The following is a 17,959-nucleotide window of genomic DNA, read 5'->3' as shown; positions in this document are numbered from 1 at the left end:
AAGGAGGCAAGCACACTAACATCCTTAAGATATCTTCTAAATCACTTCAGAGATGTGACCTGGTTTTCTTTTACAAAATATATGAGAAACATATTATCTTTATACAGAAATAAGCTGTCAGGGAGTGGTTTCCACCATGCTGGATTATTTTGTTTGAGAGATCAAACAGCTGATGTCACCTTGCATCACCTTGTAACCGTGGTCTCTATAGGGAAGGAAACCCAAACGGGATCTATGACGTCACTATGGTCGCTATGGGTCATTTTCCCCTTTTTTCAAGATAAAATGGATTTTGTTCAAATTGGCATTGTCATATTATGAATCCCATATCTAAAGGCTAATAAACCTAATTATAGTGGCACCAAAGGAAATTCTTTTTAGAACCTAAATCTTAAAAAAAAAAATAAATAAAAAACAAAGGCGGTACACTTTTAAATGTCATTTTTTGAGGCAGTTTTGGATTTTTTTTTTTTGTTTTTTTGTCTTTATTTGTGCTGCTTTTACTCTGACAACATCTCACCACAAAAATTTCATGACACTGCATGCCAGCAGAGTGGTGAACCAGGGTATTGTTTTCACTTGTTTGTGTGTGTGCTAGCTATCTAGGGAGGATTAGATTTTGGACAAGTTTAGCCAAAGCTCAAGAAAACATAGTTTGATAAATACCTTTTTGTATATCTCAACAACCAAGAATCCTAGACGGATGATCTAAAGCATATATTGATCAGCAAAATATTAGCGATTAATTTATATAAATGACTTCATAATGAAGTCATCATATTCAAAAGCACTATTACAGGCATATGTATATTTACTTTTACATTTATATTGTGGTTCCTAAGATCAGTCGCCCTCGCGAGCTCAATGACTACAGGCCAGTCGCTCTCACCTAACACGTGATGAAAACATTGGAGCGACTGGTTCTGCAGTTCATTCATTCAGTTATAGTGTCTGCAAAGTGCACAAACTGGCATATCAACAGTCACACACTGTTGGCACATTTACCGCACAGTACCATACTGTTTGTATAAGTCCAAAACAAACCAAAATAAATAAAGAAATAAATAAAATACAAGCTTGACATTGTGGCGTGGGCGTGGTCTTGCTGTCAAAGCGTTGTGGAGCCGCTCCTCCCTCTTATTGACGTCACAACATGGCAGTCTTCTTGAGCCGGTTACACCACATTGCGCTCCACGTTACAAATGTGGAGAAAGTAAGTCACGAGCTGGTCTCTAAATTCAAGTTTAATTTGTTCGCGACCAGGCTGACGGACAGCTGTCGGCAGCTGGCGTTCAGAAAGGGAGCGGCGGTTTTCGTGGTGAACGAGCGACCGGCCATCAAAGAAAACGGTCCACAGTCACGCCGGGTCCTCGCGGGGACAGACACCGCGGAGTGGAACGGGAAATGCCTTTATGACGTCAGCCCTCGGTACTCAGTGGACACTGCGTGCAACGTGTGTTTCGAGGTGAAAGATGTGGAAAGGTCATTCAAGGCTCTGCGCGCTCTCGGCTGCGAGTTCCTGGTCCCGCCCACCACGGTGCGGGACCACGGAGGTCCCGTGGACTACATGGTGCTGAAATCAGTTGTGGGTAACGTGTCCCACACACTTATTGACAGGACCAACTACGAGGGCACCTTCTTGCCGGGGTATGATGCTGTCTCTGGGATCTGTGACGTGGAGGAGTGTCCTGTCACGCACTTTGATCACGTCACTTTTGCCTGCTGCAGAAAATCAACTCCGCACATCATGCGGTGGTACGAGAAGCTCTTTGCATTTCAGAGGTTTTTCATTGACAGGTGAGGCACTGCTTTAAGATATTTATCAATATATTCAGCAGCGGATCTAGAGGGGGGCTGATGGGGTTGTAGCCCCCTCACTCCTTCAGGCTGATCAAAGGCTGAATGATGAACAATGCTGCATGCAGATGTAAATTTCCAGTAGTGCCAAACTAATATTCTTTTTTTTTTTTTTTTTTTTGGCATGGGGGTAGGGTGGGGGATCAACTTTATTAATCCCACAGAGGAAAACCACTTGTTGCAGCAGCAAGAGTTGTATAGTCATAAAGAAAAGAAAAATATTTGCGTTAAAGGTGACTAAACTATATTGTAGTGTTTGCTGGTGGGTGCATAAATACTAATGTGAACAGATTACTTAAAAAGTAGGATACAAGTGAGTGTGTGTGTGTGTGTGTGTGTGTGTGTGTGTGTGTGTGTGTGTGTGTGTATATGTGTGTGTGTGTGTGTGTATATGTGTGTATAAGTATGTCTAGATATAGTACAATTATTGCACAGGATAAATTGCACAGTTGTGCATGTAATAAAGCACAAAAGGTGGCTCAATACATAGTTAATAGTGCAGAATCAGCAGGTGGTTATGGTGTTAAAACATTTTGAGGTATTATACAGTCTGATACGATATTGGGGAGTAAAAAAATTTTACAATACCAATATATCTGCCGATATATGTGTGAAGAAATGGTCAATATGATACCTTGCATTTCATTATAAACCCTTATGAAAAAGAAATTTGAGGTGTGATGTTTTGCAGTTTAAACATGAACTTTATTATAAACAATTGTAAGTATCAGACACCAAGTCTGATTGAAATATGAATGGCTACTGACGGATTTGTCTCTTGAAGCTAATGGGAGTAAGGGGTGATGGGGGTCCCACCCATTTCCTGACTGCATTGTAAACTGTGAGAGTCCCCTCTGCTGGACAAACTGTGTAACGACACTGTTTCCAAAAGCAAATGTGTTTTCTGCATTGTTTATATATTGTTTGTATCCATCAGCCAATCGACATAATTGATCGGGCTCTAACTTCTAGTGTTTAAAAAATAAAATAAAATGGTATATTGAAATGATAATCTATATTTCACTTCTAAGAGTCCCTCAGACTGTGGGAAAAAAGCTATAGAGTTAAAAAAAAAATTCCCAGGGCACATGCCCCCCCCCCCCATTTTTTAAAGATGCATTATTTAAATTATTACAGTAAACAAAATTGCAACTTTTCTGCAAATGTAATAATTTTTAGAAATCGGTGGAGATCGTTAAGTCAAGCATGCATGTTTGAAGACTGAGACGGCAATTTAAAGAAAATGGTAACTGTGTTTAGCATATGTAGTCTCCCTAACTGTGGCACATGCTAACTGTTAGCGTCATATGTTCCCCATCTTAAAGACCTGTAAATCAGGAAAGCATTTATCGTTGAAAAATAATGTTCTATTTTCTCACTTTGCTGCATGTGGATAATAGTGTTGATGTTGTTTTGAGTAGAAACGAAGATGTGGATGACGGTTACATTGTAAACCATGAGGGGATTGGGCTGCGGCTTACTGCCATGGAGTACTGGAAGTGCAGCAAAGCCGGCGTCAAACTTCCCTCTGCGGACAAAAACAAACCCGACTGCAAGTTTGTCATCGCAGAGTCGCTGCCCGAACAAGGTAATAGCACTTGAACTATGTGGACTCTCTTTGTTTCATTTTGTTATTTTTATTTATTTATTTATTTTTGGTTATGCTTTCTGTTCAGGCAGGAACCAGGTGGACACCTTCTTGGAGCAGCACAGGGGCCCGGGGATCCAGCACGTCGCACTCTATACAAACGACATCGTGGCTACCGCGCACACAATGGCTGAAGGTGGTGTCCAGTTCTTCTCGCCTCCTCCTGCCTACTACACCAAGGTCTGTCTGTCACAGAATTTATAAAAAAAAGTTTACGCGACATTTTACCTGTGTGTGTTGCCATATTTGGCTTTTTTTTAAAGCCACAGTGTGTAGGATTTAAGGATGTTTGTTATCAGAAATAAAATACAACGTTCATTACCATCTGTTTATCTGCACCCTCACCACTAGATGGCACTAAATCTGGCACACTGTAGCTTTAAAAAGCTCACGTACAAAAATATACAGTAGCTCCACCATAGCTTCAGCCACTAATGATGCATCTTATCTTGCTTTGTCACACATGTAGCTGTTCAGAGAGTGCAAAAGGCCGTCCTTACTTATCCACGTTAAAGTGCAGGTGGGGGCGCTGTTTCACCACAGTAAAACATAGAAACTAAATGGCGATATTATAGATTAGATTAGACAGAATTGTATTGATCTCTTGGGAAGGCTCCCTCAGGGAAACTGAGGTTCCAGCAGCATTGTATAGCAGCACACAGGTTAAGAAGCACACAAAGCGTATTAAAAAAATATATAAATTTGCAAAATGTAAATACAAATATAAATCCCAGAAATACTGCTCGCTACCGGTTTACTGGCTACTACTGTAACTCTCCTTCCCATTGCCTGTCTTCCTGTTACTCCTCCTCCCCCTGTGTGTGTGTGTGTGTGTGTGTGTGTGTGTGTGTGTGTGTGTGTGTGTGTGTGTGTGTGTGTGTGTGTGTGTGTGTGTGTGTGTGTGTGTGTGGGAGGGGTGTACTGCAAGGTCGCCCTCACTGTATTTCACTGAAATGCATTCCTACATTTTTTTTTGCTTGCTAACAAAGAGACAAACAAAGCCAAAAAAAATTCCTTTTTGGTCAAGATAATAAAATTTATTCTGTACATGGAGGATCCTAGATGACATCTGGGTAAAGCACACTGAAGTTCAAAAAAGTTAGTCATTGCTGACTGTTGCTAGACTTGGAGTGAAGCAACCATGTCTGTGGAAATAAGTCCAAAAGTAGTGAGTGATTCCAGTGATTAAAGTTTCCAATTGTTATTGCTAACACCAGCCCACAGGGGGCAGACTTAAATGTAATTTCTGGCCACATCAGGACTTTGTGATGTCATAAGGCCAGAATGCTCAAAATAAGATAAAAGGTAAACCTATCTATGTGTGGAAGTAACTGAAGAAAAATAGAAGGAAACATTTTATTTATTATTATTATTATTTTAAGCAGATTACGTCCAGAACTCAAATTTGCTTGGCTGTTTTTTGACCTAGTCACCATCTCTCTACAAACTTGTAATCCATAAGATACTGTCTGAACTGTAGCATCCACAAACGGACAAATGAGGGCGCTGACATTACTTCAACCCTGTTGGTTGATGGAAAAAATGAGCCTATGAAAACAACTATGAGATTATTATTTCAAGCAATTTTATGGCAGACAAGCTCATACTTGGCAATAATAGATAGACGTGGCAACATTAACCATGTTTGCTAGCATTAATGTTAGCTAGCTTGGAATGTCACATGATCATTTGTAGTTTCACCGTTTGTTTTTTTGCATTCTATCACAAGCACATGTTTTTATTGGGAAGCATAATTAGAATTCATGAGTTGACTTGGTTTTGAGTGTTGGGAAACGTGCATTTTGCCAAAATTCTTTGCCAAAATGCCAGAATTTCTATAGCAGACTTAAGTTTTTTGAATAATCTGGCTCACAGTCTCAAAAACAACCAAAAAAAATACAAACACCCTCATGTTGGAGGGTCACTTCAAATCTGGGAGCATGGACTGGTGCCTTGTGTCGCCGCATCCGCCACCTCACAGAACCGCCTTGAGTTCTCAGTTGGCAAGAACTCATGATGGGGACATCATTTCTTGCCAAACACCGGCCAACAGAGACAGTTTGCACTGAGCTGGTTTAACAGCAGGTGTTGTGTCCTTGGCTGCAGAATGTTTGCGAGCAGCCTGTGTCACTGTCTCCTGTGCTGCCACAGGTGGGAAAGCAGCAGGAGATCCAGGAGGCGGGATACGACCCCCAGATACTTGCCGAGCACGGCATCCTGCTGGACACGGACCTCCACCAAGACGTGTCATCACAGGCAGGTGAAAACAACAGGTGAGATGCCCTCGAGAATCAAATTTAAGACAAGGCACGGTTTTAATGATGGCGTGTACCCAAAGTGGGTTTTGTGTCCCACCAGTCCAGGACAAGTGAGGCACCGTTGAATCAAGTGCAAATGTTGTAGTTCTGCACAAGATTTCATCTCCACAAACCCTTTAGTCCTCTCAAATCTGTTTAAAATAGGGTTGGGGCAACTAGCGAAAATGATTAGAGTCATTGGGTATGTTTGATCATCAGGTAGTCGACGACTAATCTTGATAAAACATTAACATGGTTCTGTCTAAACAGTGAAACTCCAAATTGACATACATACAGACATCTTCAACCGCTTATCCGGCCGGGATTGGCAACTGCTCCAGCAGTGGACCCCAAACTCCTCACTTTCCAAATGGACTTTAATTTAAAAATATAACGCAATGCTAAAATGCCCTCGGCGTATGAGCCTTGTGTTCTTTATAATTTGCAATTGTCTAATTAATTATTAAGATCCTGTTGTCTTACATACAGTTTGTACATGTTCAATGAAGCCCCTCTATTCATCAAAAATAATATGTACGTTTTAGCAGCGTCTGCAGGACACTTTGCGTGTACATGTACATGAGCTTTTGACAAAAGTTGAAGTTTTGTGAATCAAGGAATATTTGTAGATCACCCTCTGTGAATTTGCTGGTATTAATCAGACAAATTTAACTCCATGAAGTTAGCTACCAGCCTTTGACATGACCATCATGCTAACGTTCACAAAATAAGTTTAGAGGTGTTATTATGTTCCAAAAACTGCATTTTTGGTTTTAGAAGTGTTTATTTCTCGCTAGTGTTTCCATAATATATGATAAAGAGGATATATTTACACACAAGTGAAACAGAGTTTTGAGCTAGCTACCAGCCTGTGATTTCACCATGCTAACGTCTGCTAAATAAGTTCAGAGGTGTTATTAGATCCCAAAAATGGTGTTTTTTGTTTTAGAAGTATTTATTTCTTGCTAGCTTTTCCATAATATATGAGAAACATGTATATAAACATATAACAAAGCGGTTTTGGAGAGACCAGCCACTGATGTCACTTACAGCTCTACTCTGATTGGCTGTCACACCCGCCACTCAAAAACAAAGCAGAACAGGTTTGAACAGAATGTGAGATTTTAACCTTTCAAAAATACCTCTTAAAATATGTCAAGGTTAACCATCTTTGAACTTGTCCAAGGTCTGTGTCCCAAGAATGTTCCAAGTGAATTTGAAGACTGTGGCGGTAATAGAACTGGACTTATGCTGAGCACAGACGGACAGACGGATGGACGCCAGGTCTTCGCAATACCCAATGGCCATATGTGGCCTCGGCTAAAAAAAACTGCATGCTGAAAATGCAGTGAACTCCATGGAAACAGTATTTGTGGTACTACTTGTGTAAGATATTTTTTCAGAGGGAGTGCTGGCTCCTGCCAGACTGTGTTGGTTCCTGCTTGATCTTTGTCATCAGTGAAACAGTCTGTGTAAGGGCACACTATCTGTGTTTCTGATGGCTGTGCAGGGAAATCTGAATTCCCCTGCGAGTTGACTAGAAGAAAATTATCGACTATTTTGACTATTCATCCCAATGCTAGTTTAAAGATTAAGGGTTTCTGAACATGGTTCCATAGTTGTGTGGAGTCTTACATTAAAACATTCAAATTTACACTGCCTAGAGTCATACGTATAACCAGAACTGGGCTGCCAAAGCCTGTGACAGGTTTTCATGTGATAAATGTGTCGGGTTTTACTGTACAGGCTCTGGGATCGGCAGTGTAACAGATTCATAGTCTGAGTATGGATGGTGCAAACCAATTATAAGTAACACACTGTTTGTTTTCCATTAGTTTTTTATTGTGTGCTTTTCTACAATTTTTTGATTATGTTTTATTATTGTAGTTTTTATTTTGAGTATAACCAAAAAGAATAATAACACGACAATATTAATTTGGACGAAATAAATTCTGAACCTTTGACCTAGAAGCGGGTAATATGACCTAAAATTATTATCATGGTATTTTTCACTTTTTGAACAGTGTCAGTATTATCTCATAGTATTACCAGTTTTGCACTACATGACCCCTTTAATAATCCTCTAATCTCAGCAAGAATTTAACCTGGACTATTTTTATTGTCAAATCTCCAACTTCAAAGATAAAATCTGGATGAAAAACCTCATGAGTCAAAGATCTTTGCAGTTTTGCTTTAAATAAATCCACGACTCTGTTTAAATAACAGGGCTATTCCACACAGTGCCGATCTACTACGATCACCCACGATCCAAAAACTGGATGAAACTGCTTAATCCGTCTTGAACCCTAACAGGCTGGTTTATAAAGCACAGACCTGGCAACCTACCAGAAAATGAAAGACAGGAACTGCACCCTCAGCCAGACGTGATGGCGCTGTTCAACTTTGAACAAACACTGCAACAAATGCTGGTTTCAGACTTTTACACCGATGGAGCATGATCAAGCAAGTTTCAAACCATAGTTACTATGAATACCTCATTAAAAGAAGTTTGAACATGATTGACGGCATTAAGACTACGAATATCTGGAAGTTACCACGTACTATCAGTGATTTCGAGAATTGGGATGAAATTTCTGAACAGTTGAAAACTTGGATCCCGATTTCAATCTAGTGTCAGTGTCACAGACCGAACGGTCCACCCCTAAAAATTGATCCGCCCTGCCTCCACTGTGTCACTGCGCCTCCACATGGGTCATTTTGGAGCTCAGCAGCTCGTCTGACACAGTCTCTTCACCCAAAGCGATCAAATGGATTAATGGGATTATTAACCATCAGATGACAAGTTAAAAACTATTAATTCATTCTAAAGTCTGTTTTAAGCAGAAACGAGGCTGTTTTAAGGAGAAATGTGGCGATACTCTGTGACGCTTTGAAATGACTGCAGCACAGTGAACGCATCAGCTAGCAGCTCGTGTAGCTGCAGCGCTCTGATCGCTTCCTTCCTTTTATGATGAAATAATGCTGAATTTATGTGGAAATGATTGTTGTACAAAAGTTTCAGATATCTTTCGCTGAGATTGCTCACAACTGGAGTGCAGTTGTAAGCAGAAACGAGGTGATAATCCGTGAACCACGGCTAATGAAGCATGCGCAGTGAAGGCAGGGCGGACCGATTTTTAGGGGGGACCGTTCGGTCGGCGACACTGTAACTACTATGTATACCAAGTTTGTTCAAGATTGACAAAGATGGATCAAGAAGTTACTATGATGTTAAGGCTGCGATGAGTCTGCAGCACAAAAGTTCGCTGGTTCTCACAACAGAATCACAGTTCAACCATTTTGATGACTGTCTTTTATGTGAAAATGACTTTATAACCAGTTCCATCTATAAGAAGAGTATTTAACAGATTGTTTGACTCACCTGTTCCTAATTTCCATCATGCATGTTAAAGTGGATGGCTGGCATGGATTTATTATCAAAGCATTTTTTAAAGTCGAAGAATGAACAAACAGCATGAAATAGTTACACTCGTTACATTACTCAAGGTACAACTCTCCACTAGATTTCATTACAATCGAACATTTTTTACCCGAGGTCATCAAATATCGGGTATTGGGAAGGCTTTTCGTCCATCCGTCCTGCTGTCTGTGCTCAGCATAAGTCCAGTCTTATTACTGCCAGAGTTTTCAAACTTACAGCGAACATTCTTGGGACACAGACCTTGGACAAGTTCAAAGATGGCTAAGCTTGACCTATTTTAAGAGGTTTAAAAAGTCACATTCTGTTCCTATCTTTATGGTATGATCTCACTGATTGAGTGGTGACGTCACTTCCTGGTGTCCCTAGCTGCTAGCTTCACTTTGTTTTTGGCTAGAAGTAACACCTATTTCATACATTATGTAAAGACTAGTGAGAAATAAACACTTCTTAAAAAAAAAAAAAAAAAAGCTGTTTTTGTAACCTAATAACACCTCTGAACTTATTTACAAGACAATTAGCGGATGTTAGCGTGATGGCATCACTGGCTGGTTTAGCTAGCTGCAAGACTGTTTTGTTTGTGTGTAAATATAACCTGTTTGTCATATATTATGTGAAAGCTAGCGAGAAATAAACACTTCTAAAACTGAAAACACTGTTTTTGGAACCTAATAACACCTCTGGAGTAATTTATAAAACATTTTGCGGCGTGCATGCTAACTTCTGCTAACTCAAAACTAACTTCTTATGGAGTTAAATTTGTCTCATTAATACCTGCAAATGCACAGAGCTTGATCTACAAATATTCCTTGATTTGCACAACTTCCACTCTTGTCAAAAGCTCAGGTATACACACACGCAAAGCCCCCTGCAGACGCCATTACAATGTAAATATTGTTTTTGATTGATTGAGTTTTATTGAACATGTACAAATCGTACGTAAGACAGTAGTATCTTAATAATTAATTAAACGACTGCAAATTATAAAGAACACAATGCTCATACAGCTGAGGGTATTTTAGCATTGCGTTATATTTGATACTAACACACAGCAGACAGACACACAGCTTTCATAATATTTTGTAGCACAGGCGCTAAATAAATGTGTACTTCAGGGTCGTTTAAGACTAAAAATGTGTTTTTAACCCTGTTTTCCTCTGACTACAGATACCTCCTGCAAGTGTTCACCAAGCCCATCTTTGCAGAAGACACATTCTTTCTGGAGCTGATAGAGCGAAGAGGAGCGACAGGCTTTGGCGAAGGGAACATCAGAGCATTATGGAGGTCGGTGCAGACGTACATAGAGAATGAGGCAGCGGGTTGTCAAAGGTTGAGTGAACCACAGAGTGCGCAGCATTAGTCTGTGCAGAATTTTCCTTTTTTGCAAATACCTTCATGTCTGAGAGCAACTAAAACATAATGTAAGATGTTTATGTTTTCCACAAATGAGTTTGATAGAGTTTACTGCTGATCTAAAAGTTGCACTGATATCAGAATATGTATTATTATTGTTATTATTTTATTATTATCATGATATCATATTGGTTTTATGATATTGTTTTTGTCAGACTTGTGATTACTGAAAAACCAAAGATTAAAGAAGATGGTAAAGAGTGAGACATCATATGCTTTTCTTAAAACGGCACAACAAAAATGCACCTTTTTGCAGTGAAAAACTTTGTCTTCATTGCTTCAAAGCAAATTGCCACAAATATTCCTTAATAAAGTTTTGTTGACACTGCACCATGAAGGCTGTAACTGTGCCCAGATGTGTGTTAGTCAGAATGTGTGTGGGGGGCCGTCCACAGACTCTTATACGTGTCTAGAATGGATACAACACCCTTTTCACAGTTGTTCTGGCTGCCATCTTGTGATGGTAAGCAACTGTCATTAAAGGAAGAGTTTTGTTGTCATCAGTGACCAGTATAATCGAAATGATCAACCGTGATGATAACAAATTTCATAGTTTATGGCAAATTATCTTACAAGAAGGATCACGTCACCCACTGAGGAAATTCAAGGTATTCGTACAGCATCAAAACACAAGTCGTCTCATGATCAGGGGTTTTCAAAGTGTGGGAGAGTGAGCCCCCCTCAGAGAACAAATGAATAGCTGAACCCTCCCTCCACCGACACACATACATGCAATTTCAACATCTTCGTGTGTTTCGTTTTTATTCTTTTACACATCTTAAACAGCTTTTAAGGAAATGTCTATGCATTTACACATTTTACACCCTGTTCAAACATTTGAACGTATTTTTTAAAAAACTTTCTATTCTTCTATTTTTACCTTTTGTCATATTTTAAACATTGTTTTTTACAAAAAACATTTAAACATCTCTGTGCTTTTTAAATGTCTTTGGCATAACTAACATTTTAACATAAATAATATTAATTCAAACAGGGATGGGCATTGATAAGATGTGTTTGATATTGATACCATTATCGATTTGGCTTATCGATCCAATTTCTTATCGATTCTCTTAGCGATACCTCCTGTGAATTTTCTGTGTACTAAAAGTAGGCTTTACAGGTTTTCTATGTCGATAACATTTTATTGAGTCTTAAAGTAAATAAATATGAAATTGGTCACTGTATCCTTGATCTCTGGACATAAATAAAAATAAAATCTGTAGTTTTTCTCTAAAGCATTTCCTTTCAGACATTAATGGCACAACTCTAACTCTATACCTCTGAGCAGAGCTCAGCCGGCTGCGCTGCAAGTCAACATCAGTGTAATTCATAAAGAACGCAGGACATCTGGGAAGAAAAAAATGTTTTAGTCTGTTGTAGTTTGTTGCCTGTGTTACAAAGTTTGGAAAGAGGTGTTAATTGATTTATAACGGTGATTCACTTTGAAGTTATTAATTCCAGCTGGACTCTAACTTGTCTCAGCACAGAGCGGCGCAGCATTTGGAGCTGGTTCAAAAAGAACCAGTTCTCGCTACCCATTCCTTGTGCTCCAGCCCCCCGAAGAACTCTGGCGCCTCACAGTTTGAAAACCTCTAGTCTAGACTATTTGGCCCATGAACCACCACATTGGGGGAAAGGAATAAATGCCAACATGCACTAACTTACAACAGGACAACCAAATATAGCTCATTTTGTGCAATGGTGGCATGTCAAATTGAATATTCAACAACAAAGTGTAGATCAGAGAAACAAAGTGCCTAGATTCTACATGTATGTTGATGTTCAGTCTCCGTTGATCAGGTAGATACAGACACTTACACCAAGTGGCTCTGCTGTTGGTCCAATGACATCAAATCACCCATTCAAGTGACTTCGTCTGTTCTCATGATTTCCCATTTAGTCTATGTGCGTTTTGATGCAGGATCTCAGTCATCCAAAGAGGAGATATGTAGAAGTTCACTGCACACCTACTGGACATCCCACGACCCATCCATCCAAGAAGCTGTAGGAGGGCAGCCGAGGGAGTATTGGCTCAGGTTTTCAGGTGGCTCTGGATGCAGGTTTTGATTCAGAAGTTCATTTTTGTTTTGGTAAACTTGAGTCTTTTTTCTACTTAATTTGAATAAATTATGAGGGAAAAACTACATGGATTTGGAGGAGGCGGTGCAAACTAGATATATGTCAAGGTTTTTTTTTTTTTTTTTTCCTTCCACTACCCCCCCCCCCCCCCACTCTGCTTAACGTCTGAAATCTGACAGGATCAAGTGTGCACAGAGTGACACAGCTACACATTTGCAAATATTTATGAATGTGTGCAGTTTAGTGTGGTCTGGAAAATCTGCAAAGTCCAGCAAATTAAAAAGAATGTTACAATGACTAAAGACCACTAAAGATTTAACAAAATAAAGAAGTAGTGTGACTACACCCTGAATTTCTATTTTGTGTGTGTGCGTGTGTAGAATTAATTGATAACAGCCTATGTGTCTTTGTAAAATCAAGCATTGGCTTGTAAAAGCACAGTGACACAGTGAATAATAAGCATTTTTTGTACTGAAAATGTTGCTTAGTTTGTTGAATATATTGTGCTACTTTATTTAATAAAGAAATTGACTTTTTTAATATTTGGGCATTTCAAGGTATTGAACTAATATGAAGATGCTACTAATGAAGATTGCCACATATATAAGCAATGGGGAGCTTCAGGCATATATACACTCAACAAAAATATAAACGCAACACTTTTGGTTTTGCTCCCATTTTGTATGAGATGAACTCAAAGATCTAAAACTTTTTCCACATACACAATATCACCATTTCCCTCAAATATTGTTCACAAACCAGTCTAAATCTGTGATAATGAGCACTTCTCCTTTGCTGAGATAATCCATCCCACCTCACAGGTGTGCCATATCAAGATGCTGATTAGACACCATGATTAGTGCACAGGTGTGCCTTAGACTGCCCACAATAAAAGGCCACTCTGAAAGGTGCAGTTTTATCACACAGCAAGATTTGAGGGAGCGTGCAATTGGCATGCTGACAGCAGGAATGTCAACCAGAGCTGTTGCTCGTGTATTGAATGTTCATGTCTCTCTACCATAAGCCGTCTCCAAAGGCGTTTCAGAGAATTTGGCAGTACATCCAACCAACGAGTGGCTCATGGTGCCGATGGAGTTATGGTATGGCCAGGCGTCTGTTATGGACGAAGAACACAGGCGCATTTTATTGATGGCATTTTGAATGCACAGAGATACTGTGATGAGATCCTGAGGCCCATTGTTGTGCCATACATCCAAGAACATCACCTCATGTTGCAGCAGGACACGACAGCGTGTACCAGTTCCTGCCAATATCTAGCAACTTCGCACAGCCATTGAAGAGGAGCGGACCAACATTCCACAGGCCACAATTGACAACCTGATCAACTCTATGCGAAGGAGATATGTTGCACTGCATGAGACAAATGGTGGTCACACCAGATACTGACTGGTATCCCCCCCAATAAAACAAAACTGCACCTTTCAGAGTGGCCTTTTATTGTGGGCAGTCTAAGGCACACCTGTGCACTAATCATGGTGTCTAATCAGCATCTTGGTATGGCACACCTGTGAGGTGGGATGGATTATCTCAGCAAAGGAGAAGTGCTCACTATCACAGATTTAGACTGGTTTGTGAACAATATTTGAGGAAAATGGTGATATTGTGTATGTGGAAAAAGTTTTAGATCTTTGAGTTCATCTCATACAAAATGGAAGCAAAACCAAAAGTGTTGCGTTTATATTTTTGTTGAGTGTATATACATACATATATGTATGTGTGTGTGTGTGTGTGTGTGTGTGTGTGTGTATGTATGTATATATATATATATATATATATATATATATATATATATATATACACACACACACTTGATGCAACACAAGTACAGAGTGCCCCTTTAGTTATTTCTATAGATGACGCAAAAAAAAAAAATTACTCTGGATAAACTCAATTCAATTATGTTCAGGATTTCCATCTAATAAATATATGTAGCCTCAACAAAAAAAGCATGCAAGATAATTAAATTTCATTTAGTTGGGACTACATATATTTATTAGATGGAAATCCAATCCAATGAATCAGTTTTTTTGTGATATTTTAAAATGTATTTCTTTGACTGTTGGCTCCTATAAGTGTATTTGGTTCTTTTCTTTGTGGGCTTTTCTTTCTCACACTCTTTCTCGTGAACCGTTACTAGTGGAACAGCTGCACCTCTTTGAACTGCTGTGGAGATTTAGTGATGCGCATGCATTGGCAGAAACACGGCTTTAGAGCCTCTTAGAAGGGCCAGAGAGATGTGCCAGTTCAATTAAGTCTGCTTTAGAGAAAACGGAGGTGGATTAGTGGGTCCACATGTGAAATGGCGAGCTTTAGATGGCGTTCCATGAAAGCCATATGCTCTTTTTGAGCTCCTTCTGAAGCAGAATGATCAGACAGTCATTTTCACTACATGATTAAATGCACATGCTTCTGCACTTTGACATAAGGTGTCACTACTATTCCTCCAGGTGTCACCATCATGTTGACTGACATTTGGGCTGCTCTCTGCACGATCTGCACAAACTGACGTGCAAACTGGTGACTGGGAACAAACCCTTAAATCTTACATAACGGTGGCATTTGTTGGGGAGCATTAACTGCTGTGTAAGGTCGAGGAGGTGCAGCTCCTGTAACAGGAGTCCTGCAGCCATCTGTCTGCGGCTGGTGGAAACCACAGATGGTGCACAGCGGTCTGCATGGGGTCACCGTACCAGGAGTTGGAAGCTGACTTCCTATTTACCGGTAACCATGTGGTAGGCACCAGTTAAATCAACCAGATCAAAGAGAAGTAACAAAAACAAGTGCATTAATTTGATTATTCGTTAGACATACTCCCATATTGAAGCAATTACAGGCCAATCTTGTGGTCCTTTCATTTGCACCATATGGTTGGTTGTTGGATACTGCCCCCTATGGTTTTGTCAGTCACAACACACACACACACTGTCAGACTTGTTGAATATCTTAACTCATACTGCTTGACCACATTATTTATTTAACCACCAGGCTTGCACTCTGGCCTCGTCCCGCTTCAAACCGCTCACACTTGAGGCTGCTGAAGGAATCCAGGTGTTAATAAATCACTCTGCTCCTCACAGGCCTGCAAGGGTGGCTGAGACAAATCCTCAGTGTCCTTCAGCACACTAACATCAGACAGTCTGAACCTATAGGCTGGAAAGGATTAGTGACAGATAACAGATGTTAGCTGTTGATTAACAATAGCGTCTGCCAGGAACGAGAATTGTTTTGCCATCCCTTTGAAACCCTATGTGTTAATTTCAACTGACACAAACAAATGCTTGTCACGCGTTATTTGGAGCTAGCAGGGCATACATAGGTATAGTGGAATGGGTCAGTGGGCTTGCAAAATTTCTTTCAGTAAAATTACTGCAAATTAGCTCTGACATTTTGCATTGTGATAGATGCATAACAGGAACACATAAAATTGTAGTTCCTTTTTTGTATGTTACTGTATATGGGAATGCTGGGACACTGGGACATGTCTGGGCTTGTTCAGGCAGGCACATGTAAAATAAGCCTTTTGTTTGCATGGGATTTATGAATGGGTGTTGACACTAATGCCACTGTTGCTAATTATTATCATAAGATAATTAAAAACCTAGTAATTTTCAGTTATGATCTGGATCCAGGCGCACAAACAACAGGGGAGGCTCTAGCTTCAGGTGTGTGTGTGTGTGTGTGTTGTAGTTTCAAATGATCAAGTGCTTCAGAAATGTATCCAGTTTTGAAGTGCTCCAAATGACAATAATGAATTGTTATTTAAGAAAACAATTTCTAAGTGTTTCAAAGAATATATGAAAAAAAAGCTTCATAAAATACATTGTCCTGACACGCTCCAAACAATAAATGAACACATTCCTTATGAAAATAATACTGAACCAGACTATACAACGCCTATACACTCGGGGAGAAGGAGGAGTAACAGGAAGACGGGACGGGAAGGAGAGCAACAGTAGTAGCCAGTAGCGAGCACTATTTCTGGTATTTATATTTACATTTGGGTGATTCTTTAACTACGGGCACTATTGGCCTTGTAAATGTAATTTCCACCACACCATTGCCTTACAATATAAAGCGCCTTGGGGCAACTGTTTGTTGTGATTTGGCGCTATATACATGTGCTCTGATGTCACTGTTTATCTCCATAGAAACTACCCAAACAATCTTTCATACAAACTGTTTAAAGGGACATTAGTGTTGTGGTGGAAATTACGGCAATAGTGTGGGACAACTACATTTTGTTTAAAAAAAATCACAACAGTTGTATGACATTGAATACCCCAATTATGTTTTGATTATTTTACTGATATTTTATTTTATTCAGAGATATTTTAAAACATTAGAAAAAACGTTTGTTTACCATTCATTTTTATCACAAAACGGCAATATTTGCATATAATGATGCTGAAAAAAGGTGAAAAAGTCATCATAGACTACTAGAACAAATTTCTTAACACACTTTCATTGGAAAGATAACTATAAAAGTGTGAAATTTCCCCTTTTTCTGTTTTTCATACAATATGATCAAAGGACATAATAAGTGCCCGTAGTCTAAGAATCATCCATTTACATTTGGCAAATTGTGTTTTACTTCTAATTTTGATGTTCTGTGTGCTTCTTACCCTGTGTGCTGCTATACAATGCTTCTGGAACCTCAATTTCCTTGATGGAGTCTTCCCAAGGGATGAATAAAGTATCTCATCTAATCTAATCTGAAATGCGTCAAATATTATGTAATAGCGTTGGGTCAGAAAATCTTTTGAAATGCTCCAAACAATCAATGAACAGATTCCTTCAGAAATTTGGTAATTGTTTTCAAATACCCCAACGAAGAAAGGCATTGGATGCAGACAGTGCAACCACATGCAATTTCTGGACAATAGTAAAGTCATTTAGAGACATTTTTAGTGTGTTATACCACAATGGCTGAATAGTAAAAGCTGAGGATCCCCTCTCTAGCCTGACTGGTTGTAGTGATATCCTGTAAAACATTTTTCAGACTATATTTTTGGTGACCTTGACCTTGACCTTTGACCAATCTGCTCCAAAAGTTAGTCACAGAGAGACACTCACTCATGTAATATTCCTACCCAGTTTGGTGAAAATTTGTTGGCACAGTTCAGAGTTATTTTGTGCAATTTCACTACCAGGCTACACTGCTGGAGCACAGGCTAGTGAACAAATTCCTGCAGAAAATAATTC

General features: G+C 39.5%; 1 protein-coding gene across 1 annotated transcript; it reads left to right on the top strand.

Moving 5' to 3' along the window:
- Positions 1 to 1,137: 1,137 nt before the first annotated feature.
- hpdl (4-hydroxyphenylpyruvate dioxygenase-like) lies at positions 1,138 to 10,981 on the top strand. Its single transcript, XM_034194445.1, has 5 exons — positions 1,138 to 1,797; positions 3,279 to 3,445; positions 3,534 to 3,685; positions 5,657 to 5,778; positions 10,409 to 10,981. The coding sequence occupies exons 1-5, from the start codon at positions 1,154 to 1,156 to the stop codon at positions 10,599 to 10,601; spliced, it is 1,278 nt and encodes a 425-aa protein (XP_034050336.1). The 5' UTR covers positions 1,138 to 1,153; the 3' UTR covers positions 10,602 to 10,981.
- Positions 10,982 to 17,959: the final 6,978 nt, after the last annotated feature.

The sequence above is a fragment of the Thalassophryne amazonica genome, chromosome 18 (assembly GCF_902500255.1).
Source record: "Thalassophryne amazonica chromosome 18, fThaAma1.1, whole genome shotgun sequence".
Lineage (NCBI taxonomy): Eukaryota > Metazoa > Chordata > Actinopteri > Batrachoidiformes > Batrachoididae > Thalassophryne > Thalassophryne amazonica.
The sequence above is the reverse complement of the archived record's forward strand: the minus strand, read 5'-3'. Positions and strand labels throughout refer to the sequence as shown.